Below are 27,351 nucleotides of genomic sequence, written 5' to 3'. Positions count from 1 at the left end.
GATCCAGCATACTTTAGGACGGCCATGCATAATATTTGTTGTTGGCCCATACTGACGTCCCCGCGCTGTCACCACTGTGCGTTGTATACAGATGGATTTACTAGCTAAGTGCTACACTTGGGAATTCTAGAGTGGGACAGCATCTTCAGAGTGCCTGCTGTTCCTCTTAAGTGCCTTTTCTTATTCTCCTCCAGTCACTGCCTGACTAGTGCCCTTCTATTGTCTTTTATATTGTGCTGTATGTAACTGTTGACTCTTCGTGACAGACTGCTCATCACTGGCTTTACATGGGCCTTTCAGTCAGATATGACAGTCTCCCATTTGCACATGAACAGAGACTAAATATATGGTTTCGTAATGGTAAAATACCACCTTTGCCACCCAACTGAACATGCTTCTATTTCAGGGAAGTTAGGAACCAATATGCACAGGCAGTTAGGAAAGCTAAGGCTAGCTTTTTCAAACAGCAATTTGCATCCTGTAGCACAAACTCAAAAACGTTCTGGGGCACTGTAAAGTCCATGGAGAATAAGAGCACCTCCTCCCAGCTGCCCACTGCACTGAGGCTAGGAAACATTGTCACCACTGATAAATCCACTACTATTGAGAATTTCAAAAAGCATTTTTCTACAGCTGGCCATGCTTTCCACTGCCCTGCACCCCCACAGCCAATCTCCCAAGCCTCCCCATTTCTCCTTCACCCAAATCCAGATAGCTGATGTTCTGAAAGAGCTGAACAATCTGAACCCCTACAAATCAGCTGGGCTAGACAATCTGAATCTTCTCTTTCTAAAATTATCTGCACAAATTGTTGCAACCCCTCTGACTAGTCTGTTCAACCTCTCTTTCATATCGTCTGAGATTCCCAAAGATTGGAAAGCTACCACGATCATCCCCCTCTTCAAAGGGGGAGACACTCTAGACCCAAACTGCTATAGACCTATATCTATCCTACCCTGCCTTTCTAAGGTCTTCGAAAGCCAAGTTACCATTTCAAATCCCAACGTACCTTTCCCGCTATGCAATCTGGTTTCAGAGCTGGTCATGGGTGCATCTCAGCCACACTCAAGGTCCTAAACTATACCATAACCGCCATCGATAAGAAACATTATTGTGCAGCTGCATTCATCGACCTGGCCAAGGCTTTTGACTCTGTCAATCACCACATTCTTATCGGCAGACTCAACAGCCTTGGTTTCTCAAATGACTGCCTCGCCTGGTTCACCAACTACTTCTCTGATAGAGTTAAGTGTGTCAAATCAGAGGGCCTGTTGTCCGGACCTCTGGCAGTCTCTATGGGGGTGCCACAGGGCTCAATTCTCAGGCCGACTCTCTTCCCTGTATACCTCAATGATGTCGCTCTTGCTGCTGTTGATTCTCTGATCCACCTCTACGCAGACAACACCATTCTGTATACTTCTGGCCCTTCTTTGGACACTGTGTTAACTAACCTCCAGACGAGCTTCAATGCCATAAAACCCTCCTTCCGTGGCCGCCAACCGCTCTTAAATGCAAGTAAAACTAAATGCATGCTAATCAACCGATCGCCAAACCCACTGGCTCCAGGTCATATACAATTCTTTGCTAGGTAAAGCCCCACCTTAACTTAGCTCACTGGTCAAATAGCAGCACCCACTTGTAGCACGTGCTCCAGCAGGTATATCTCACTGGTCACCCCCAAAGCCAATTCCTACTTTGGCCGCCTTTCCTTCCAGTTCTCTGCTGCCAATGGCTGGAACGAACTGCAAAAATCTCTGAAGCTGGAGACTCATATCTCCCTCACTAGCTTTAAGCACAAGTTGTCAGAGCAGCTCACAGATCACTGCACCTGTACATATCCCATCTGTAAATAGCCCATCCAACTACCTCATCCCAATACTGTATTTATTTATCTTTCTCCTTTTCACCCCAGTATCTCTACTTGCCCATTCATCTTCTGCACATCTATTCACTCCAATGTGAATTAATGTTGTAATTACTTCGCCATCATTCCTTACCTCCTTATCTTACCTCATTTGCACACGCTGTATATAGACTTTTTCTAGTGTTATTGATTGTATGTTTGTTTATTCCATGTGTAACTCTGTGTTGTTGTATGTGTCGAAATGCTTTGCTTTATCTTGGCCAGGTCACAGTTGTAAATGAGAACTTGTTCTCAACTAGCCTACCTGGTTAAATAAAGGTGAAATAAAATAAAAATTCAAAGTAATAATGCCCGAGATGCCGCTGTTTGGAGGATATATTGGCACGGGTGTTGTTAGTCTTGAGATGAAGTCAATCACTTTAAACTGAAGTTGGAAAGACTGCAAGCTAGCTACACTTTGTTTCGTTTCACCTCTTTTGAATTGAAATTTCTTTGTATACATCTATAAAGATTATGCCAGCTAATTCGATTTCGACTGGCTGAGAAACGTTGCCAGCCTGTCTGTTTGTCTCGTCCCGACTCCCGACACATTCATTACTATGGGACAGCTGAACTTGAATATTGAATCAATGACAGACAGACAGCAAGGTTTCTCTACTGTTGAAAACTAAATGTCAGTCCAAAAGTTAGTCTAAAAGAAATGTGGAGATCAAGTTTATAAATTGCCTGGCTGGGCTGATGGGAAAGTGGATTCCACAGTCAGATGGAACAGAGTAAATAGGTATTTTAACGTCATAGATTTAGCTGGTGGTAACTTGTGGAATTGACATCAGATGGAATGCGGCTCAGGATTAGACCCACCCGTTGTATAAAAAGGGACATTTGTTATATAGTTTTTTTCCTTAAACTAAACAACCAGCCCTACCATCCACTGTGAGTTGTTCTCTTCCACAAGAACCTAGGTGGTAGCATGTCTGTGTCAACTCAAATTTGTGGCTAAACACAGGAAACCATAATCCAGAAACTCACAGTGGTGCACAAAACTATACCCATCACGGTTTAGCCCTTTATGGCTGCCAACTGGGAGTCCGGGCACAGGAGTGCATGTACGCTCGATGCACTCATCTCCCCACCGTTAGTGGAGTAAAACAAACACCACAGGGGGATCAGAGACTATGTCGTGCCCCAAATATCACCCTGTTCCCAATATAGTGCACTACTCTTGATCAGAGCCTATGCACTAAATAGGGAATAGGGTGCCATTTTGGACTCAATACCAGCATCAGTCTCAGAATGACTTCCCATTTTAGCTGTAGGGCTTTTAATTCCGGCTGGGATAGACTAGTCTATGACATATCTCCACACGCCTTAGGAGTCAGGAGTGGGTCTAGTCTACTACCAGACAGTGCCATGTGGTCTCTGGAGAACTGAAGGGCTGGGACTTCATGGGGTAGTATAACTGGCATGGTATGACAGAAGGTCTATCGCTAGTACATGTACAATTGCTATTACAGAACATCTCTGTATCCATTATATAGAATATTACATCCATAATGTAACTGACTGTGTTTAGCTGAGTCATTGCAAACACACAAATCGTTATTTCACATCTCTGTATCCATTCAAAGTAGGCTACTGTAACCGACAGTTTTTTGCTGGGTCATAGATTTCTAAAGCAACAGCTGTAGGGAAAGTTAGCAGAGCACTGTTTCACCTCGACACTGGATAAAAGCCCTTAATCCTAGGATACAAATCTAGTTAAATAAAATCACATTTCATTTGTCACATGCGCAGAAAACAACAGGTGTAGACTTTACTGTGAAATGCTTACATACAAGCCCTTCCCAACAATGCAGAGTTTTAAACATTCCAATAAAAAGAAAAATAGTAACACAAGAGGAATATAATACACAAGAATGGAGCAGCATACAGGGACTAGATCAATGTGCAGTAGTACGAGGTATTTGAGGTAGATATGTACGTGAAGGCAGGATAAAGTGACTAGGTGTCATGATAGATAATAATAAGTTAAACAAAGAACAGTAGAAGAGGCATACAGCATGCAGGGGGGAGAGAGATGATTCGGAGGGAGCGGGGCTCTGAGGGTTACACTCTGGAACAGTTCTCCTATACCCTCCTGTTAGGAAGGAGGTCAGGAGAGGGAGGCAAGGAAGGAAGGAAGGAAGGAAGTTAGGAAGGAAGTTAGGAAGGAAGGAAGGAAGGAAGGAAGGAAGGAAGGAAGAGAGAGAGAGAGTGAGAGAGAGAGACACACAGAGCCAATGAGACACACACGCAGAGCCCGTCACACACACGCAGAGCCCGTGACACACACGCAGTGCCCGTGACACACACGCAGAGCCCGTGACACACACGCCGTGCCCGTGACACACACGCAGAGCCCGTGACACACACGCAGAGCCCGTGACACACACGCAGAGCCCGTGACACACACGCAGTGCCCGTGACACACACGCAGAGCCCGTGACACACACGCAGAGCCCGTGACACACACGCAGTGCCCGTGACACACACGCAGAGCCCGTGACACACACGCAATGCCCGTCACACACACGCAGTGCCCGTCACACACACGCAGAGCCCGTGACACACACGCAGAGCCCGTGACACACACGCAGAGCCCGTGACACACACGCAGAGCCCGTGACACACGCGCAGAGTCCGTGACACACACACAGAGCCACTGAGACACAGGGGTAGCCAACTCTGCCTCTGAGGGGTACACTCTGGAACACTTCTCCTCTAGCCTCCTGTTAAACCACCTGACTCTAATTAGCTACTAAATGGGAGTAATTATAGTAGAGGACTCAACAGCCTCAGTCTGAAAGTGGAGGTCTTTATGTGATAGAGGAGACTGGATGGTTAGTACTGCACAGTAAGTGGACTATATTACTGTAATGTGTGTTAGGAAACCTTTTTTGTTATCAATGTCAATGTATGAAAGGACATGACTGACTTTGACTCTAGTATATAGTCTGTGTGTCCTTCAGGAAGAAATGACATCAATCACTTCTGTAATTTAAGACACTTCCTGTATGACTTTGAACTTTTTATTAAGGTCATGTACAGTATATCAGACAGCTGTGGAATTTTGGATTTGATTTAGATCAGCACCACACCCTCAAGGATATCAATAGTTTAGCAGTTGGCTAAAGTCATACGGGACTCTCTCATCCTGAACACTTCACCCCCCCCCCCCCTCTCATCAGGCTCCATCGGAGCGGAGTTGACCACCAGCAACGTGAGCATGTTCATCACCTCGGACGCCGGCAACACGTGGAGACAGGTGAGGGGGAGGGAGGGAGGGAGATCCTCACCATCTCAATAACTACATCTTCATCCCCAGGATGGTGTTTAATCCACCACTTTGCCACCCGCCGCTGTGATTTAGTGCAGGTAATCAAATGAGATCTTGAGACTAATGTTATTCGGTAGCCCCCCCTGCCTTTGCCCGCACAACGATGCCCGTGGGTGGTTGTCTGTGCCACCTTCTCCTCCACCTTCCTTATATGACGGCCGCAATTTCAATGTAAGGGGCCTCGTGTCTAATTAAAGGACGCAGATGAAAATTAATGAGTAGAGAATTGACGCGGCAACGTCACGCCACATCAAAGTGTGGTGTGTTTTAATGTTGAGGGGCGGGGGGGGGTCTGATGTGTGTTAGGGGGGGTGTGTATGTGTGTGCTTGCCTACGTGTGTGTACCTTCATTCATTAGGTTGCATCAACATTAAAGTCCGCTACTAAAACAAAAATATCTTGGTAATCAATAACGCTAGTCATTAAATGAGTTTATACTTTTTACCTTTTGCCTTTCAGATCTTTGATGAGGAGTACAGTGTTCTCTACCTGGACCAAGGAGGGGCCCTGGTGGCTATAAGACACACTCCACTCCCCATCCGACACCTATGGTGAATCTCTAGAGAAATAGAATTTGGCATGGTTTGCATCAACTCTCTATCTCTCTCTGAGGAAGACTTACGTTCCCACAAGCCTGATAGTGTAATGAGTATGTCTAAGAACATAGGAAGTTATTCGTTTAATTCCAAACCAGTAGGCGGTGAGATATTCTCCTCCTTTGACGATTGCTATTCAATTTCACCTTTCCCTGTTCATTACGTGATGTAAGCCTTGCCTTTCAATGCCTTTAGAAATGCAGTACTCATATCCTATCCTATGTGGAATAATTAAAATTCAGTTTTTAGCAATTGGATAAGACACTGGAGAAGATGTTTGTTTTCTCCCATAGAGATGCATATAATACTGTAATAGTATACACTATAATATGTTCTAATTCTGTCCATCAGTTATGGTATGTGTTATTATTATATTGCTATTGTTTCTGCCATAAAGATACAGCAGAAAATACTAAACTATACAGCAGAAAATACTCAACTAAACAAAAAAAGAAATGTCCTCTTATTGTCAACTGCATTTATTTTCAGCAAACTTAACATGTGTAAATATTTGTATGAACATAACAAGATTCAACAACTGAGACATAAACTGAACAAGTTCCACAGACGTGACTAACAGAAATGGGATAATGTGTCCCTGAACAAAGGGGGGGTCAAAATCAAAAGTAACATTCAGTATCTGGTGTGGCCACCAGCTGCATTAAGTATTGCAGTGTATCTCCTCATGGACTGCACCAGATTTGCCAGTTCTTGCTGTGAGATGTTACCCCACTCTTCTACCAACGCACCTGCAAGTTCCCAGACATTTCTGGGGGGAATGGCCATAGCCCTCACCCTCCGATCCAACAGGTCCCAGACGCGCTCATTGGGATTGAGATCCGGGCTCTTCACTGGCTATGGCAGAACACTGACATTCCTGTCTTGCAGGAAATCACGCACAGAACGAGCAGTATGGCTGGTGGCATTGTCATGCTGGAGGGTCATATCAGAATGAGCCTGCAGGAAGGGTACCACATGAGGGAGGAGCGTTGAGATTGCCTATAATGACAACAAGCTCAGTCCGATGATGCTGTGACACACCGCCCCAGACTATGACGGACCTTCCACCTCCAAATCGATCCCGCTCCTGAGTACAGGCCTCGGTGTAATGCTCATTCCTTCGACGATAAACGCAAATCCGACCATCACCCCTCGTGATACAAAACTGCAAATCATCAGTGAAGAGCACTTTTTGCCAGTCCTGTCTGGTCCAGCGATGGTGGGGTTGTGCCCATAGGCGACGTTGTTGCCGGGGATGTCTGGTGAGGACCTGCCTTAAAACAGGCCTAAAGCCCTCAGTCCAGCCTCTCTCAGCCTATTGCGGACAGTTTGAGCACTGATGGAGGGATTGTGCGTTTCTGGTGTAACTCGGGCAGTTGTTGTTGCCATCCTGTACCTGTCCTGCAGGTGTGATGTTCAGATGTACCAATCCTGTGCAGGTGTTGTTACACGTGGTCTGCCACTGTGAGGATGATCATCTGTCCGTCCTGTCTCCCTGTAGCGATGTCTTAGGCGTCTCACAGTACGGACATTGCAATTTGTTGCCCTGGCCATATCTGCAGTCCGCATGCCTCCTTGCAGCATGCCTAAGGCACGTTCACTCAGATGAGCAGGGACCCTGGGCATCTTTCTTTTGGTGTTTATCAGAGTCAATAGAAACGCCTCTATAGTGTCCTAAGTTTTCATAACTGTGACCTTAATTGCATACCGTCTGTAAGCTGTTAGTGTCTTAACGACCGTTCCACAGGTGCATGTTCATTAGTTGTTTATGGTTCATTGAACACGCATGGGAAACAGTGTTTAAACGCTTTACAATGAAGATCTGTGAAGTTATTTAGATTTTTTTTTTAAACAAATTATCTTTGAAAGACAGGGTCCTGAAAAAGGGCCTTTTCTTTTTTGCTTAGTTTATAATACTGTTAAATACACTAATGGAGTTCTCATTCTATTGCTATGGTCTCTCCCATAGAGATACAGAAGAAAATGCTATAATACTGTTAAATACATTAGCTCTCATTCTCTTTCTATGGTTCCTCCCACAGGATGAGTTTCGACGAGGGGAGAGAGTGGAATAAATACAGTTTCACCATGTCGCCTCTGTTTGTGGACGGGTTGCTAGGGGAGCCGGGGGAGGAGACTCTCATCATGACGTAAATCAACTTTATTTACCCAATTTTGAATGAGAGGGAGACTGGTAAGGGGAAACTCTGAACCAAAAAGGATGGATGCAGGATTCAAACGTTGGCCCAGAAGGGTTTCTGTATGTTGTCCGTATAGACTACTATACCACTACACCACACTGTCAAATCAAATCCCATCTGATTGCAGATATACAGTATGTTTGATGAGTTAACATAATGAATTGAGATTGAATGAACCTTAACTGTTTTAGATGTGTTGACGTTGTGTGAGGGGTGGGTGGGAGTTTTGCTCGTTTCCAAAGCCCTGGTAGCAACGGCAGCGCTGGCTGCCCATTTTCCCTAACATGAATGGAATAGATCCCTCTCAAGGTTTAGCCTCACATCAAAACCATCTGTCTCGGGATTATGATCACAGAGACATCAGTGGTGTTGGGAGCCCGGCGACAGCAGAGCACTCCATTTTGAAGAACACGAGGAACATCATCAAAAATAAAATAGACTATGGCTAAAGGACCGAATAGGAAAGTAGGGCTCTAAAAGTTCTTTCTGCATTATGTAGCAACATTGACTCAATAGTTTTAAGAAACATTGCATGTGAAGTTTTCCGTCTTTTCTACAACTTATTTCCTTCTAGAATGACCCACTTAGCTATACTACGTGAGATGATACTGCTCTTGTTGTACTTTTTTTGGTGTACAACTTTGACGGCTGCTGCATAAGGTTTCCCGTAACCCTTAAATCAGTGTTATCTAACACCTGTCATCACCGAAAATTGAGTGACGGACAGACAGTTGACTTTGTTGTCGTCACGGCAACAGAAGGATAGGCCACAGCTGCTGAGACCGGGAGAGGGAAGGACAGAAGTGGGGAGAGAGAGAGTTGAGACAGAGAGAGAGAGGAAGATGGTAAGATAAGATAGGACTTTCTCCCTGTAGGCCCAGAGTGCACTTCTCTGAACCAGCTGAGACAGACAGGACTGTGGGATATGAGATGGTTGACAGCCTACTACAACTTTTCATAGGGAAACAAAATGAAATGTGTACTCTTTTTCTCTGCCTTTCTGTGTATGGACACCTCATTATTTATCATTATTTCATTTCAGACCATTTTCTTATCAATTCATAGTGATTTTACAGTTAGTGACAGTTGTAGACCAGCGCCTCAGTCCGTTAATTGCTGGATTGAGTGTGATACATTTGTTGTTTGATTAGCAGAGAGAGGAGGTAAATCCCAGTAAAACTCCCACCCAATTTTGTCTTAGAAGGAATGTTTTCTGCGACATGTGAATGTTAATTTGATGTGGTGTTACGACCTTGAATTTTGGTTGAAGTTTGTGTTGGATCTGAGGGAAATACACACCCTGTAAGACATATCTCTTTTTGTTAGGTGATTCATTTCGATTCCATTAGTTACCAAATGCAATTTCTCTGAAGCTTTTAGTAATAACTGTCATGTTTGTCCAAGTCGAAGAAAATGTTGACTCCACACTTTTACATTCCTCTATCCAACGAAGTATATTTTATTCAGCTCAGAAGTGACTTGTCTTGACTGATGCCTCGGTCTGACAACTGAGGGACTTCCTAATATGGGTGCCGTACCTGACACTCCTTAGATTGACTAGTGTTTTTCCCTCTGTCACCCTAATCATTATAACCATACTGCTGTGTTTCAGTGTAGTGTACCTATCAGTGTTCACAGCTGCTGTGGCTTTGCTATCTGACAACCAGATACTAGTGTACCTTTTCTGCTGCAGCTGTAAGGTTCCTTGCTGTTTGCAGGATCTTTGGCCACGTCAGTCACCGGTCTGAGTGGCAGCTGGTCAAGATTGACTTCAGGTCCATCTTCAACCGGAGATGTACAGAGGGGGATTACCAGACATGGCACCTACACAACCGGGTAATGGCATCTACATACAGTTGAAGTCTGAAGTTTACATACACCTTAGCCAAACACATTTAAACTCCGTTTTTCACAATTCCTGACATTTAATCCTAGTACAAATTCCCTGTTTTAGGTTAGTTAGGATCACCACTTTATTTTAAGAATGTGAAATGTCAGAATAATAGTAGAGAGTGATTTATTTCAGCTTTTATTTCCTTCATCACATTCCCAGTGGGTCAGAAGTTTACATACACTCAAATAGAATTTGATAGCATTGCCTTTAAATTGTTTAACTTGGGTCAAACGTTTTGGGTAGCCTTCCACATGCTTCCCACAATAAATTGGGTGAATTTTGGCCCATTCCTCCTGACAGAACTGGTGTTACTGAGTCAGGTTTGTTGGCCTCCGTGCTCGCACACACTTTTTCAGTTCTATAGGATTGAGGTCAGGGCTTTGTGATGGCCACTCCAATACCTTGACGTTATTGTCCTTAAGCCATTCTGCCACAACTTTGGAAGTATGCTTGGGGTCATTGCCCATTTGGAAGAGCCACTTGCAACCAAGCTACAACTTCCTGACTGATGTCTTGAGATGTTGCTTCAATATATCCACATCATTTTCCCTCCTCATAATGTCATCTATTTAGTGAAGAGCACCCTCCTGCAGCAAAGCACTCTCACAACATGATGCTGCCACCCTCGTGCTTCACGGTTGGGATGGTGTTCTTCGGCTTGTAAGCCTCCCCCTTTTTCCTCCAAACATGACAACGGTCATTTTGGCCAAACAGTTCTATTTCATCAGACCGGAGGACATTTCTCCAAAAGTACGATCTTTGTCCACATGTACAGTTGCAAACCGCTTTGCACTTTACGTACCAAAGTACGTTCATCTCTAGGAGACAGAACGGGTCACTTTCCTGAGCGGTATGACGGCTGCGTGGTCCCATGGTGTTCATATTTGCGTACCATTGTTTGTACAGATGTACATGGATGAACCAGACAATATTTTTTCTGAGGTCTTGGCTGATTTCTTTTGATTTTCCCATGATGTCAAGCAAAGAGGCACTGAGTTTGAAGGTAGGCCTTGAAATTCATCCACATGTACACCTCTAATTGATTCAAATGATGCCAATTAGCCTATCAGAAGCTTCTAAAGCCATGACATCATTTTCTCTGAATTTACCAAGCTGTTTAAAGGCACAGTCAACTTAGTGTATGTAAACTTCTGACCCACTGGAATTGTGATACGGTGAATTATAAGTGAAAAAAATCTATCTGTAAACAATTGTTGGAAAAATGTCTTGTGTCATGCACAAAGTAGATGTCCTAACCGACTTGCCAAAACTATAGTTTGTTAACAAGAAATTTGTGGAGTGAAGTTGTAAAATTAGTTTTAATGACTCCAACCTAAGTGTATGTAAACTTTGACTTCAATTGTAACTGTGACTCTGTCTGCAGAAAACTGGTTTCAGAGGCCTTCAGCCTGGTCATTTCAGCCATGGATAGCTCCTAACATGTAGAACACTAGCAACCCCCTCTCAGTGCTTTATGAGCAAACAACTTCTATTGCAAGAAGTTGTGAGCACTTTATATCTTACACTTTGAAGTGTCACCCAAACTTTTAAGATGGGGATTAAACTTGCAATTTACTATGACTTCTTCAAAAATATGTCAAACATTAAGAAATTCACATAGAAATGCGAGTTATAAGATCTCTCATTGACAGCAAGTCTTAAGAAATGGTAGATATGTTCTATGTACGCTATTTCTATGCCTCCTGCTCATAAGTATTGTTTTTGCATCTTACAATTTTGTACACCAGCTTCAAACAATATTTTTGCTTACGGGAAAATATATTTCACAGAGGTTTAGATGTTACAATGATTCTCTACACTATACTTGTCACATAAACTGAAATTAGGCTAATTCGTAAATTAACTATTCAAATTTTATCAACCAGGAAGCGGCGGAGCGATTTCTGCACGGTGTGTCTTTAACCTGCGACATAAAATGTTTTGTCATTTAGCATATTCTCTTATCCAGGTAAAGTGCCTTGCTCAAAGTCACATTGGGAGATTCTTCATGCCAGTGACCTCTCGGTTACTGAGCCAGTGACCTCTCGGTTACAGGCTCAACGTTCTTAACCGTTAAGCTACATGTCGCCCCTACTGCTACCATGTGTGCTCTGTGGCCATTCCCACCAACCTCCATCTCTTATCATTTACTTGACAGAGAGGTCCAGATAGACCGAGACCCTTAATCGAATGAAAGACAGTTACAACATGCAGTGTACTGCTTGATCACTCCCCTACCTCCATCCTCTTCTTTGTGTTGAGCTGTTGAGTGTGAACTGGACAGGTGCCGGGCGTTCCTCTCCCTCAGGCCCAAAAGCTCTTAGGCATACTCCCTCTAATTATTGTTGATGTATGTATGTCTCTACAACTCTCCTTATAAAACACTGCATACGTTTGAGCCAGAGCGAATGCTCTACCTCAAGCCTAGACAGACCCAGAGCGAATGCTCTACCTCAAGCCTAGACAGACCCAGAGCGAATGCTCTACCTCAAGCCTAGACAGACCCAGAGCGAATGCTCTACCTCAAGCCTAGACAGACCCAGAGCGAAACATAAGGATGAGATGGAGAGTGCTTCTTTATTCTGACCGAGCTACCGTAATTGACTCAGACATCTATATGATTGGGCTGGCCCTAACGATCAAAACATTTAGCCATGGAAGTGGAAAACAGTCCAATTCAATTACAGAGGTAAACATTGAAGAACAGATCGTGAACTGGCCCAAAGGAAAGGCTGTGGTGTGTTTTTTTTTAAAGCAACAGTCTGTGGCAGGGTAAGGTGTTGAAATGGCAGATTGTGGTTTAAAGACCATTTAGACCCAGTCAGGCCTTTTGCGTTATCACGTTGAGAGAACCAACTCTGCCTCTGAAGTGTATACTCCTCTAGCCTCCTTTTAAACCATCTGACTCTAGGAGAGAGAATGGCAGAACCACTATTTCAACCCTAAAACAATCATTTTGATTCATCCAGCAAGGCCCTATGTACCAAAACGAAAAATCGTAATGTTTTTCCGAAACTAAGTCAAGCGAGCAGCAACAGCTTGGGTGTAGTGATACATGAGAGAGAGAGAGAGAGAGAGAATTGTTTTAAGTTTAGCATCGCTTACCGCTAGCACACCACACAACATGAGCCTCAGTGGGCAGTGATGCAAAATAAGCCCATGTAAAGGGAAAAGCAACTGCATGCCTTTTCACATACATGATGATACAGGCATGGTTCACCGCACTGCAGTAAATGATTTATGTCGATGGCAAATGTAACAAAACAACCCCTTTTATCTGTTTTTCTTTCAATTCGTAAAATATATCCACAGGGCGAACCGTGCATCATGGGAGTGAAAAGAATCTACAGGAAGTTGAAGCCCATAGCCAGGTGCGTTATGGGTAAGACGTACTCGGTCACGATGACCTCGGCGCCCTGCGACTGCACAGAGGCCGACTTTGAGTGGTGAGTAGACAGATGGGTCCCGCTTCACATGAATTATCCCTAAGTGATGCAGAAGTAGGTACAGTGTAAATACAATGTAAGTAAACTGCCACACAATACACGTAGTAAACATTACACAAGTTAACGGTTTACTTGAATGGAATTGTACTGGAACAGATCAAATAACCGGAACTGGCCGATGGTACTTGAGGAGAGACTCCGACACACTACACGAACACAAACACATCTAGCGTTACAACTTCTGCCTAAGCCGCCCTATCAATATACCACTGGCATATGGAGTGGAGGATCGGAAAAAAAAGAAGCCTGGAAGCGAAGGATGAAAAGATAAGGGATCACCGTCATGGTGAAGCTCACTCCAGATTAGAATTGCAGAGGAGACTTAGCTTTTGGATTCTCTTGGAGGCTGCTCCGGCTAAATGGAATGCAGTCAACTGCACCACTCCAAGCTGTGTGTGTATCGAAGAATGATGGAAAAAGCACAGAGAGAGAGAGGAGGGCTGCAAGGATCCAAGTTTGCATGGGGATAGGGAGTGGGATAGGGAAGTGTGTGTGTGTGTGTGTGTCTTTCTCCTTGAATGTCTGCCATTGCTCTTCCCTACAATGTCACCATACGTTTATGAAACAAACCAACTCTCACTGCTTTTGTGGCTTTCAGCTTGGGCCAGTGACTCTCTGTTCATCGACCACGCATTTCCAAAGCATATTTGCTACAAACTTCACCATCCATTTCTTTGAATTATCTATCAGTATTATTAATGTTGCTTTTGTTAATTCCCAAATCCGTGGGCCCCTTGAGTGAGGCGGTAAACTTGGAATGAGTTTTAGTAAGAGACGATTAATCACCGGGCTTAATAGTGTTCATTAACTATATCACAACACTTCTGCATCTGTGTGCATGTCGGCCTAATTGGGCCAATTTGTTCCTATCGTTTTGAGGACGCGCGTGCTGGCAACGTTGCCTTTAATGATAGGACACACAAACCAGAGCTGTGTTTGAAAAAGTAGTTTTTTTTGTCGAATCAGTTTGTTTGAGAATGAGAGTGTTTTCAGGCCCCAGTGCAGAGTCCCACCCCAAACCCTCAAAGACAATTCCTCTATGTCACATAAATCAAATGTATCAAAACAAACTTCATCGAATTTCCCTCGACTGTGTTAATGCTATTATTGTAGCATAAACAACGTTGTCTGGTTTTGAAAAAATAAAAAGACAATCGCATTATTACAGCATTTCTGTCAAATCAATAAGTGCCATTGAAATTCTTCAATTATTGTGAATCCAGGGTCACCAGTATGAGTCAGGAATTTAATCACTTATAGAAGTTTACTGTGTAGCATTTCACTCAACTGCTGTTTATTTTGGTATGATCCAAACATTACAGTGACTATGGCCACGATAGGCGGAGTGACGGCAAGTGCACCCCTGCCTTTTGGTTCCTCCCATCGTCCATGTCTAGAAGCTGCACCACAGGGACTACTTTCATCAACAGCACTGGGTAAGCAGATTATTCCCAGGACTCTTATTAGTCTCTTACAGATGTTGGATCTTAATTTGATCACCCTGTTGATGGAGAACTTTCCTGCAATGTAGTAAATGTAACATGTGTAGTGTATTTGAGGTTTAAAAAAGGCTTCTGAAGTTACAAAATAAATGTATCCATCCTTACAAAAATGTTCAGTAGCCCTTTCCTGCCATCAATGACCAAAATACATTTTTTTGGTGGAATGTTATTCATATTTTTCATAAAAGCAACTAAAATCCGGTGTTTCTATGTCAAAACGTTTTGGCATATTTCAGTCTTCTGTAATGTCTATAAATAGTAATTTTGGGATGCAAACTCAAAATGGAATACATTTCAACTGTATATCGGACATGGTACAGGTGTCTTCTTTTTTTAAGCCCATAACATTGTGTGGAAGATGTATACTCTTGTTTCAAAGTAGATTTGTTTAAGACTACCAATAATCACACTGTGTGACCCTGATTTAGCCCACTGCAGTAAAAGGTTATTTTCTGTCTCAAATTAAGTTCCTACATCTGTATGTACACTCATTCACTATTTAATTCAAACTGACTCCAAAGGTACAATTGGAATCAGGGTATTTCAAATGACAGGACATTATTGTAAGAGAATGTGTTCTCAATAGCCAACCTGCTAACCTCCTAAGGTCGTTCTTCCCGATGCTCATCTATCCATCAGCAAAACTTCTAACCGCGGTTGTGACCTATGTACATTCAGCTACAGGAAGGTTGTGTCCAATAACTGCACAGCGGGAGTGATAGCAGAGTACACGGCCAGGAGGCAGCACTGTCCTACCCAGGCCCCCAAAGGCCTGCACCTCGTCACCAGTGAAGGAAAGCTGACAGCTACGCTGGGCACCAATGTCACCTTCCTGGTGTTTCTTGAAGAGGTGAGTTATTTTTCCTAAGGAGCAATACAGTAACTGGCTCCCTGTTCATTCAGACATGACTTTAACTCATTATTGTAAAATCTATGTCAACTCTCCACTTCTGTAATAGCAACAACATACTCTCTATTCTCTTACTATGCCATTACATCTTCATATAAAGTGTTACCAAATAACATGTTAATGGAAATACCTACAGTAGCTAGTGTCAGAATACCGTTTTCTTTCTTCAATCGTTGATGACTGTCACCTCCTGTATAGGGCGACGGAGCCAGGACGAGCATCATGGTGGACTTCGGGGACGGTCACGCTCTGACCTACTCCAACGTGAGCTCCATAGAGGATGGGGTCAAGCACGTCTACAAGGCTGTGGGGATCTACCGTGTGTCCGCTACAGGAGAGAACAGGCTGGGGTCGGAGAGCGTGGTGCTGTACCTCCACGTCACATGTGAGTCTGTCTCTCTCACTGTGGGTTCACCAAGTCATGGTCTTCAACCTCCATACTTCATGTTTGGTCTTCGACCTTTAACATGTGAGTGTAGTTACATACCTTTGCTTAGCTTAGCTTAGCTTACTGTACCTTACCTCAAGTCAGTGTAGCCCGTAATCTACAGACATATGAGTGAGGTAGTTAGACAATTCTGACACACAAAAATGTTCCTTTGCAGACTTTTACTTGCATAGAACAGTGTTTCCCAACTCTGGTCCTTGAGTACCCCAACAGTACACATTAGTATTGTAGTCCTGGACAAAGTCACCTCATTCAACTCATTGAGGGCTTGATGACTATTTGACAAGTTGAATCAGGTGTGCTTTTCCAAGGTCACAATAAAAATGTGTACTGTTGGCGGGGTACTGGAGGAACGACATCAGTGGATATGAAGGGGGCCTAAATCCATTACAATTCCAGTCGAACCGAAGCCATTTTCTCTATATAATGCCCCTTCAGGGTACCCCCACTCTAACTCTAACATGCAAGTCATTCCCGTCTTCTCTGTGATGATGGGGCTGACCACCCCCTGGTGGTTTCGTGGGTGACAGATGTAACGTAGTTGACTTATTGATCAGGGAGCTGTGGGACCTTGCAATCTGTCCGTCTTGATGTGCCAGCCATTACAAATGGGGACCAGCCAGGACTCAGGAGTGCCAGGGATGAAAAATAACACACAGATGGCGACCACAACGTCCCAGAATGGACCAGATCCTCTGAATGTAGCTCACATTTTTTTTTGCTATGTGCCTTCAGTTCACAAGGGGCCCATAGACGGATACTCGGAAGTTTTCTGCTTACCTTCATTTAGTTAGAGGCCCCGAAACTTTAAGGAGCCAATCGGTTCACTGTAATATGTATTTTTTTTGTGCCTTCATTTCATATTATAAGGGGCTACAAACTTACTTTGTGGATTCAGTCAGTTCACTGTGATGCATTTTTAGGGCAGATCATTTTGAAAGCAACTTTATCCATTTCATAAGAGGCCCCAAAACGTTGTGGAGTCAGTCTCAGTGGGTTCACTGTCGTGTATTTTTGTTACTTTGAGTAGGTCAGCTGGAGTATATCCATCTCTCCGCTCCCTTTGTGGCGGTGAAGAGTAAGGAAGTCAACCTCACCGCTGTGCTGTTGCCGAGCCAAGTGGGAACAGTCACCTACATCTGGTGGTTCGGAAATAACACTGAGGTAAGATGAGATACTTCAATACTGCTGGGACTTGTAGTTTTATTGTGTGCTCATCCTTCACACTGTAAGATAAAGTGACGTGAAGAAAGATTTGTGCCAGGTTTACAAATTAGAGCAGTATTTGTCTGACTTAATTCTGAATTTGTTTTCTTTGGTTGGGCAATGAGTTTAGCTACTAATGCAGCTGCTAGCTATTCTAGTACATGAGGAAATGATCCAAAATTAGCATGTCTGAGCCATTTCAAAAACAAATGGAGATCCAAGTTTCGACAGAGAGAACTGCTGGTGTCTCATGGAACTCTCCCCGGACAGTTCTATGCAGCACAGCTGCGATCATGGTTCCTTGGGGGGCGATGTGGGTTGTGTTTATGTGTGTGGCTGCCTGCCTGCCTCCCGGCTGACACCTCTGTAGTGTAAATAGTGCCTGTGTGAGATGTTAACAAGGTTGATAAGGGCCTCTCTTGGGAACCCCCGTGCTCTCTCGCTCTTCCCCTCTCTCGGTCGCTCTCTCTCCCGCTCGTTCCCTCTCCCCCCCCCCCCCTCTCTCTCCCTGTCTCCTCTCTTTCTCTTTGTAGCCGATAATCACCCTGGAAGGGAGCGTGGCGTGCACGTTCTCCCGGGAAGGCGTCAACACTGTCACCGTACAGGTGTCCGCTGGGAACGCCATCCTGCAGGACCGGAAAGCCATCGCTGTCCACGGTGAGCAGTGAGCAGTTTTTTTTGTGTGTTTTTGTTGTTGTAAACAGCCAGACAGCCATGTATACTGCTGGAGGTTTGTTTCTAGTTAACTTTGTAGATTTTAATGCACTGGAGGTTGGCTAGTAAGTATGATTTAAAGTAGCTGTTTAGAAGTAGTTAAAAGTAATTGTTTACTACTCATTCATTTGACACATTCATTATTTCAGACAATAGGGCAGAAATAAAAAGCATCGTCATCAGCTGATCATCATATAGTTGTTTCTCTGTGCAGAATATTTCAGGTCACATCTACTAGCCTTCTCATCTAACCTGGATGACCACAACCCCGATGTGGCCGAATGGAGACTGGACGTCAGCAGAGTCATCAAGAACTCCATGGTCAAAGTGAGTGGTCCTTGTATCTAACTGTATATTACATGTGTACACACACACACACACACACACACACACACACACACACACACACACACACACACACACACACACACACACACACACACACACACACACACACACACACACACACACACACACACACACACACACACACACACACACACACACACACACACACACACACACACACACTATATACTGAGCAGAAATATAAACTCAACATGCAACAATTTCAACAATTTTTAATTAGTTACAGTTCATGTAAGGAAATCAGTCAATTCAAATAAATTCATTAATCTATGGATTTCACATGACTGGGTAGCGGCACAGCCATGGGTGGGGCTGGGAGGGCATAGGCCCACCCACTTTGGAGCCAGGTCCAGCCAATCACAAATATTTTTTTCCCCACAAAAGGGCTTTATTACAGACAGGAATACTTCTCAACACCCCCCCGCCCCCACCTCATATGATCCCGCAGGTAAAGAAGCCAAATGTGGAGGTCCTGGGCTGCTGTGGTCTACGATTGTGAGGCCAGTTGGACGTACTGCCAAATTCTCCGATGTTGGAGGCAGCTTCTGGTAGAGATATGAAAATTACACTCTGGCAACAGCTCTGGTGGACTTTCCTGTAGTCAGCATGCTAATTGCACTCTCCCTCAAATCTTGAGACGTCTGTGGCATTGTGTTGTGTGTCAGATCTACACTTTTAAAGTGATCTTTTATTGTCCCCAGCACAAGGTACACCTGTGGAAAGATCAAGCTGTTTAATTAGCTTCTTGATATGCCACACAAAACAGGGATGTTAACAAATTTGTGCACAACATTTGAGAGAAATAAGCTTTTTGTGCATATGGAAAATGTCTGGGATTTTATACTTAAACTCATGAAACATGTGATCAACACTTTGGCGTTTATATTTTGGTTCAGTGTATTTAGTCTGTTGCCCACTTTACAATACATTCCCTGTGACCTGAGGTCGTAACTGAGATGTTAACTGGCAAGGGAAAATGACTTAAAGTACATTCTAAATTGCTGTTGCAGTGCCTTCCCTGTCACATTGAACTATGGAATTGCTGGTCGCCTGTGAGTTCAGGGTCGTATTTGTTGAGGCCATACATGCACAAATAAATCTCACTGAATGTCTGATTGTCATGGTTTGGTGAATTTAGGCCCAGCTGAACTGTAGCTCCGACTGCTATCACCAGTCAGTGTGAGGGACATGCACTACATGCACTTCTCGTCAAACGTCACATTTCAAAATCCTTGACATTAATATGGAGTTGGTCCCCCCTTTGTTGTTATAACAACCTCCACTCTCATGGGAAGGCTTTCCACTAGATGTTGGAACATTGCTGCAGGGACTTGCTTCCATTCAGCCATAAGAGCATTAGTGAAGTCTGTGGTGGAAATTCTAACCAAGTGAGAGAGACTTTGTCATTTCTTCAAACAATCATCTTTGTTTAATATTGATTCATTATTGCAATAATGACGCTGGTCAACCCCGGTCGACCCCACACTCTTAAAAAAACAGAGGTCCTACAGTTGAAGTCGGAAGTTTACATACACTTAGGTTGGAGTCCTTAAAACTTGTTTTTCAACCACTCCACACATTTTTTGTTAACAAACTATAGTTTTGGCAAGTCGGTTAGGGCATTTACTTTGTGCATGACACAAGTAATTTTTCCAATTATTGTTTTCCAATTATTGTTTACAATTATTGTAGACAGATTATTTCACTTATAATTCACTGTATCACAAATCCAGTGGGTCAGAATTTTACATACATTAAGTTGACTGTGCCTTTAAACAGCTTGGAAAATTTCAGAAAATTATGTCATGGCTTTAGAAGCTTCTGATAGGCTATATGACATTATTTGAGTCAATTGGAGGTGTACCTGTGGATGTATTTCAAGGCCTACCTTCAAACTCAGTGCCTCTTTGCTCGACATCTTGAGAAAATCGAAAGAAATCAGCCAAGACCTCATAAAAAAATTGTAGCCACTGCTCCAAAACCGCCATAAAAATGCCAGACTAGGGTTTGCAAAATAGATGGCATCATGACGAGGAAAATTGTGGATATAATTGAAGCAACATCTCCAGACATCAGTCATCAAAGACATCAAACCATTTCTGTGAGACATCAGTCAGGAAGTTAATGCTTGGTCACAAATGGGTCTTCCAAATGGACAATGACCCCCAAGCACACTTCCAAAGTTGTGGCAAAATGGCTTAAGGACATCAAAGTCAAGGTATTGGAGTGGCTATCACAAAGCCCTGACCTCAATCCCAGTGACAATTTGTTGACAGAACTGAAAAAGTATGTGCGAGCAAGGAGGCCTACAAACCTGACTCAGTTCACCAGCTCTGTCAGGAGGAATGGGCCAAAATTCACCCAACTTATTGTGGGAAGCTTGTGGAAGGCTACCCGAAACGTTTGACCCAAGTTGAACAATTTCAAGGCAATGCTACCAAATACTAGTTGATTGTATGTAAACTTCTGACCCACTGGGAATGTGATTAAAGAAATGAAAGCTGAAACAAATCATTCTCTCTACTATTATTCTGACATTTCACATTCTTAAAGTAAAGTGATGTTCCTAATTGACCTAAGACAGAGAATCTTTACTAGGATTATATTTCAGGAATTGTGAAGAACTGAGTTTAAATGTATTTGGCTGAGGTGTATGTAATCTTCCGACTTCAACTGTATAGATCAAACCTAAAAATACTTAGTCATGGCTGGTTACACCTCTCCCATACAGATTTGGGCATCATAAGCCACCTTGGGTGCATCTTGTGGTTATGTGCACCGGGTGTTGTTTACCTCTCCCTAGCGTAGTTTCTCAGAAGAAAAGATGATTAGGACAAATAGGGGTTTGTTCTACCTCATCCAGGCAATCTCTATCTCAGGACACACTATGTCCTGAGGTATTGATTATACTCACAGACCAGCTGCAGGGGGCTAGAGGAAAACCATCCCTTTTTAGAAGCACTGCACTACTAGTTATGAAAGTTTCTTACGATTTGTTCAGCATATCATTGTTAACTATTAATTTTCAAACAAAGCAGGTAAATACGTATTTTTTCTCACAGGTCGGGCACTGATGTTAGGCAATTAGGCCTGGCTCGCAGTCGGCATTCCAATTAATCCCAAAGGTGTTCGATGAGGTTGAGGTCAGGGCTCTGTGCAGGCCAGTCAAGTTCTTCCACACTGATCTTGTCAAGCCATTTCTATATGGACCTCACTTTGTGTACAAGGCGTTGTCATGATGAAAAAGTAAAGGGCCTTCCCCAAACTGTTCCCATAAAGTTGGAAGCACGAATCGTCTAGAATGTCACTGTATGCTCTAGCATTAAGATTTCCCTTCTCTGGAACTAAGGGGCCTAGCCCGAACCATGAAAACAGCCCCAGACAATTATTCCTCCTTCACCAAACTTTACAGTTGGCACTATGCACTGGGGCACATAGCGTTCTCCTGGCATCCGCCAAACCCAGAGTCGTTGACGTTGCTTCCAGAGGCAGTTTTGAACTCGGTAGTGGGCTACGCACTTCAGCACTCGTTGGTCCCATTCTGTGAGCTTGTGTGGCCTACCACTTCACTGCTGAGCCGTTGTTGCTCCTAGATGTTTCCACTTCACAATAACAGCACTTACAGTTGACCGGGGCAACTCTAGCAGGGCAGAAATTTGACGAATGAAAGGTGGGATCCTATGACGGTGCCACGTTAAAAGTCACTGAGCTCTTCAGAAAGGCCATTCTGTTGCCAATGTTTGTTTATGGAGATTGCATTGTGGTATGCTCAATTTTATACACCTGTCAGAAACAACTGTGCTGAAAAAGCCTAATCCACTAATTTGAAGTGGTGTCCACATACTTTTGTATATATAGTGTATTTCAACTCCACACATGATATATGATCTGTATGGTAGACATTGTCGTATCCCAAAAATGTATTGAATTGCTCATACTATTCAGTATTTTTTAGAACGGAAATCGTATCATATTTGATACGAACGGCTCAGGACCTGAGTAGTATGATCATTTCAGATCTAAGTCTCATTGATGTTAGTAATAATGTATCACAGTGAGTATCGCAGCAATGTATCACAGTCACACTAATTACGACCATCCAGACAATTCCTATTTTTCGATGCCACTGCTTTCCTCTTTGATGATGTGCTTAGTGACATGAAAAGCGATCCAGTCTGGTCCAAATGGTTGATGGGGAATTCTTCTTCTTACTCCTCCTCTTTCTGTTCTTCTTCATCTTCCTCCTCTTCATCCTCTCCCTCTCCCACCTATTCATCTTCCTCATCTCCCTCTTCATCTCCCTCATCTCCCTCTCTTCTTCTTTTCCTCTTCCTCTCCCAACTCTTCATCCTACCATTCTCATCTCTCCCTTCCTTCTCTCCCTCCTCATCCTTCTCTAGGCCACAGGGGTGACACCGGAACGGCTCCTTGTCACCGTCCTACCAGGGTTGCCCACGGCAGCAGAGTTTTTCCTCCTGCCAGACAAAGAGTTAACGGAGGGAATGCCGGATAAGAACTCAGCTCATTTAGACCAGGTATGATTGAATAATAACAGGCATGTTGTGTGAGTTGAAACACAAACATAACATATTAGAGGCCTTAGCCTTATTCAAAAGATATGATATAGCGGCTTCTTCATGTCTGTAACAGGTTAAAAAGAATTTATCTGTCAGTGTTACCTGTCAGTTAAATATTTCCAAAATGGTTATCTGACAACTACATTTCCATAAAAGTAAACCATAAAATTCAATTCATTAAGTTCCGATGTTGATTCATGCCAGATGTTTGAGTGGGAGTAGGAGCATACTTTTTATGAGTTAATTTGACATATACTTACTCTGAATTATCACTGAATGACATTTGGAGCTATATTTCCGGGGGATATTACTCTGCTTGTTGGATGTTTGGGTTTGACGGCTAAGCACTTGTTTTTTTGCACCAACATGTTCGCCATCTGTTGATTTCCTTGTTATTCCATTTGGCATCATTTAGAGGTCTCCAATGAACTAAAACATGAGTAGGCTTAGAAATATTCATTTTCCTAACATTCCTCACTAATACATAGCTGCTTTGGTCTCTACCGCTACATGGTCTGAAAACAGAATTGCAACATACTTATATGTTCAAGGCTGAGTACATATTTTCTCCAGTAGATGTCAATATTGTCCACATGGGCTTACACACACACACACACACACACACACACACACACACACACACACACACACACACACACACACACACACACACACACACACACACACACACACACACACACACACACACACACACACACACACACACACACACACACACACACACACACACACACACACACACACACACAGTAGAATAGAACCAGGAAGAAATTAATTGTAACCCCCCCCCAAATCTGCCTAATAGCCTGGCTATGGCTAGGCCCTTCTCACTCAGGCCCCAGCAATGCATCTTTATTCAAGGTTTGCATCTTGAAAGTGTAATGTGCGGTTGTGCTTATTAGATTGTATAATAGATTTAGTGAGCCCGATACACAGTGAGAAAAAGTAATTATTCATAGCTTCTAGTCTAATTTTAAACTTGGTAAGGAATCTAAAAGCGGGAAGGAATGTGAAGGACTGGGAGAAACTACTCATATCACAATTCATTTGGTAAATGAGGCAGATCAAATTTAATGAAGCCGAGCAAAGAAATAAGACGGATTCCGTGGGGAAACAGAAATTTGTTTGGCCAGGGTCGTTCTATGCATGACCTGCGTACAGATTCTCTGTTTTTAGTCTTTGGCCTGAATGCAAAGTTAAAAGGATACAACTTTGTTAAATGACATATCTGACATAATGTGTTACAGTTTAGATTGATAACGGCACAAATCATCATTTGTGTGATTGACATCAAATGGACGGTGTAGTTCAGGGGACTATGTCCGGACTAAATTGGAAGCATCATGAAGTGGAACACTGTATTCCAGCTTTAGCCTCCAGATCAGGGTGATACGTCTGATATATGTCCAAACTGCACGTTCTCTGTGCAGAAGGTTACTTGTCGCTCTAAAAAACCCGGAGTAAAAGCCTGGTTTTCCATCAAATAGGCCCTACATTATGTATTAAAGTGGTGAGAACCGGCACAGATTCATCCATAGATATTTCACTTTAAATGGGTTTCTGGGTGGAGGGAGGGTGCAGTGAGCTGTGGGGGTGTGTAGTATCAGTGAGTCAGGGTGGGTATCAGTAAGTATGTGGTGGAAAGATCTACCTCACTATGGTATGCATGAGAAGAAATTCATTCTGAATCTAACCAATAAAATGACTCGAGTTGTTCTACTGGTTATACTATTTAATGCTACTGCTAGATGTCTTCTATTCTGTCTCTTGTACTGTACGGTGAAGTGTATTGAGATGATTTATGCAGTTTAGATACAGTTGGATTTGATTTAGTGTTGACCTATAGACTAGGGGTCAAGAGTGTTGGGACAGTAACCGAAAGGTTGCTGGTTTGAAACCCCGCTCCTACTAGGTGAAACATCTGTTAATCAGTGACATGAGCCGAACACAACCTTACCATGAAATGCTTACTTACAAGCAGTTAACCAACAATGAATGCAGTTCAAGAAAGAGTTAAGAAAATAGTGAACTAAAGTCAAATATAATAAATAGTAACACAATAAAATAATAATAATGAGGCTAACAACGATACAGTGGGTACCGGTACGAATCAATGTGCGGGAGGACAGGTTAGTCTAAGGTCATTTGTACATGTACAGTAGGTAGAGTGACTATGCATACATAATAAACAGCGAGTAGCAGTAGTGTAAAAACAAATTGGAGGGGATGGGTGTCAATGTAAATAGTCCGGGTGGCCATTTGACTAATTGTTCAGCAGTCTTATGGCTTGGGGGAAGAAGCTGATAAGGAGCCTTTTGGTCCTAGACTTGGCAATCCGGTACCACTAGCCATCCAGTAGCAGAGAAAACAGTCTATGACTGGGTGACTGGAGTCTTTGACAATTTGTTTGGTCTTTCCACTGACACCGCCTAGTATATAGGTCCTGTATTGCAGGAAGCTTGGCCCCAGTGATGTACTGGGCTGTACACACTACCCTCTGTAGCGCATTACAGTCAGATGTCTAGCAGTTGTCATACCAGGAGGTGATGCAACATGCTCTCGATGGTGCAGCTGTAGACCTTCTAGAGGATCTGGGGACCCATGCCAAATCTTTTCAGTCTCCTGAGGGGGAAATGTTTTTGTCGTGCCCTCTTCACGACTGTCTAGGTGTGTTTGAACCATGATAGTTTGTTGGTGATGTGGACACCAAGGAACTTGAAACTCTCGACCCGCTCCACTACAGCCCGTCGATGTTAATGGGGGCCTGTTTGGCCTGCCTTTTCCTGTTGTCCACAATCAGCTCCATTGTCTTGCTCACATTGAGGGAGGGGTTGTTGTCTTGGCACCACACTGCCATGTTTCTGACCTCCCTATAGGCTTTTCTCATCGTTTGTCGGTGCCAGGACAACAACGTGTGCCCTTGACCCTAATTGGTCCTGTAAGTCGCTCTGGATAAGACACTAAATGTAAATGTACTCTCACAGATCTCTGATATAAAAAATTCCAATACGTTGATTTAGAAATCTTAATACTCTAATTATATAAATCGATGCACACATACTTTTTAAATTTATGTTTTTTGTCGTGTTTGTCTCTCCCTCTCTAGCTCACTGAAATCATACTTAGCGCCCTCAACCAAAACCTGGTCCAGTTCACCCTTCGGCCTGGGGTCCAGGTCACAGTATATGCTGCACATTTGTCAGCAGGTAAGTGTCTGCATCTCTTCGAATACAAATACCTACATTTTGTTTGTGTTTGCTAGGTGTATTGAGGATAACTGGGTCTTTTTAATGACTATATAGATGGATAGAGATAGTTCTAGATAGAAATAGAGAGCTAGGGCCCGTATTCACAAAAGTGTCTCAGAATAGGACTTCAGATCAAGCATCAGTATTGCCTTTTATATCATAACAAATAAGATTATAATGAAAGGAAGGACCTGATCCTAGATCAGCACTCCTACACTAAGACTCTTTGTGAATACAGGCCCAGGCGGTTTATTTCCTGCCCAGCGACTAACTAACACCCCCCAACCCTGTTGTCTGATTGGCTCCCATCATGTAGCTACACAGAGACATTCAGAGAGTGAGCATCGTTACAAGTATGTGTGCCTCTTCCTTTTGGGGATGCTGCTACTGTCCTAGGGGCTTATAAGATAAAGAGTAAGAGAAGTCAATAAATACTTACCGTATCAAAAACGTAATCACAATACAATTTAATATTTTTTTTGTATTCTTTTGTTATATTTTGTATTTTATTAATTATTAGGTGTCTCTTTTCATGTTGACTTCTTAAACGCATGATTTACTTGTTCTCTATGGAAACTGTTTGGAATTTAATGTATACTGTACTGTGTGACTCTTGTCTCCCACCTCTCCAGCGCCCCTAGTGGACATGAGTGAGAACCACAGCGGCTCGGCCATGCTGATGCTGCTGTCGGTTGTGGTTCTGGGTTTGGCGATATTTGTCGTCTACAAATTCAAAAGGTACATTGCTCATGAGATACTGTAGAGATGATCTCGATACCCCATATCTGGTTGTAAGTTGCTAGGACGTTGGGAGAATGTTACTAACCAAGTGGGAAAGTTCCTGAGTGTTGACGAAACATTTTGAGTTAGCTAGGACACTGAGGAGTGAGCTATGATCTCACTGTTCGACTAGGGTCTA

General features: G+C 43.2%; 1 protein-coding gene across 5 annotated transcripts in view; it reads left to right on the top strand.

The window, feature by feature from the left end:
• Positions 1-27,351, top strand: part of LOC124016221 (VPS10 domain-containing receptor SorCS1-like) — a 168,814-nt gene that overhangs the window by 136,932 nt on the left and 4,531 nt on the right. For 4 of the 5 annotated variants that reach the window (XR_006835318.1, XR_006835319.1, XM_046331772.1 and 1 more), the window contains exons 12-25: positions 5,092-5,168; positions 5,700-5,791; positions 7,879-7,986; positions 9,756-9,873; positions 13,244-13,377; positions 14,760-14,873; positions 15,618-15,789; positions 16,048-16,234; positions 17,328-17,461; positions 18,037-18,160; positions 18,432-18,544; positions 22,987-23,121; positions 26,291-26,390; positions 27,065-27,170. Coding sequence is in view for 2 of the 5 variants with exons in the window: in XM_046331772.1 (XP_046187728.1) it covers positions 5,092-5,168; positions 5,700-5,791; positions 7,879-7,986; positions 9,756-9,873; positions 13,244-13,377; positions 14,760-14,873; positions 15,618-15,789; positions 16,048-16,234; positions 17,328-17,461; positions 18,037-18,160; positions 18,432-18,544; positions 22,987-23,121; positions 26,291-26,390; positions 27,065-27,170 (1,714 nt within the window). In the remaining 3 variants the exon portion in view is untranslated. Of the gene's footprint in view, positions 1-5,091; positions 5,169-5,699; positions 5,792-7,878; positions 7,987-9,755; positions 9,874-13,243; positions 13,378-14,759; positions 14,874-15,617; positions 15,790-16,047; positions 16,235-17,327; positions 17,462-18,036; positions 18,161-18,431; positions 18,545-22,986; positions 23,122-26,290; positions 26,391-26,748; positions 26,847-27,064; positions 27,171-27,351 lie in introns of all 5 variants that reach the window. The other variant, XR_006835320.1, reaches the window with a different exon arrangement.

This window comes from Oncorhynchus gorbuscha, linkage group LG26, assembly GCF_021184085.1.
Source record: "Oncorhynchus gorbuscha isolate QuinsamMale2020 ecotype Even-year linkage group LG26, OgorEven_v1.0, whole genome shotgun sequence".
Taxonomy (NCBI): Eukaryota; Metazoa; Chordata; class Actinopteri; order Salmoniformes; family Salmonidae; genus Oncorhynchus; species Oncorhynchus gorbuscha.
This window is presented reverse-complemented; position numbering and strand designations above follow the sequence as displayed.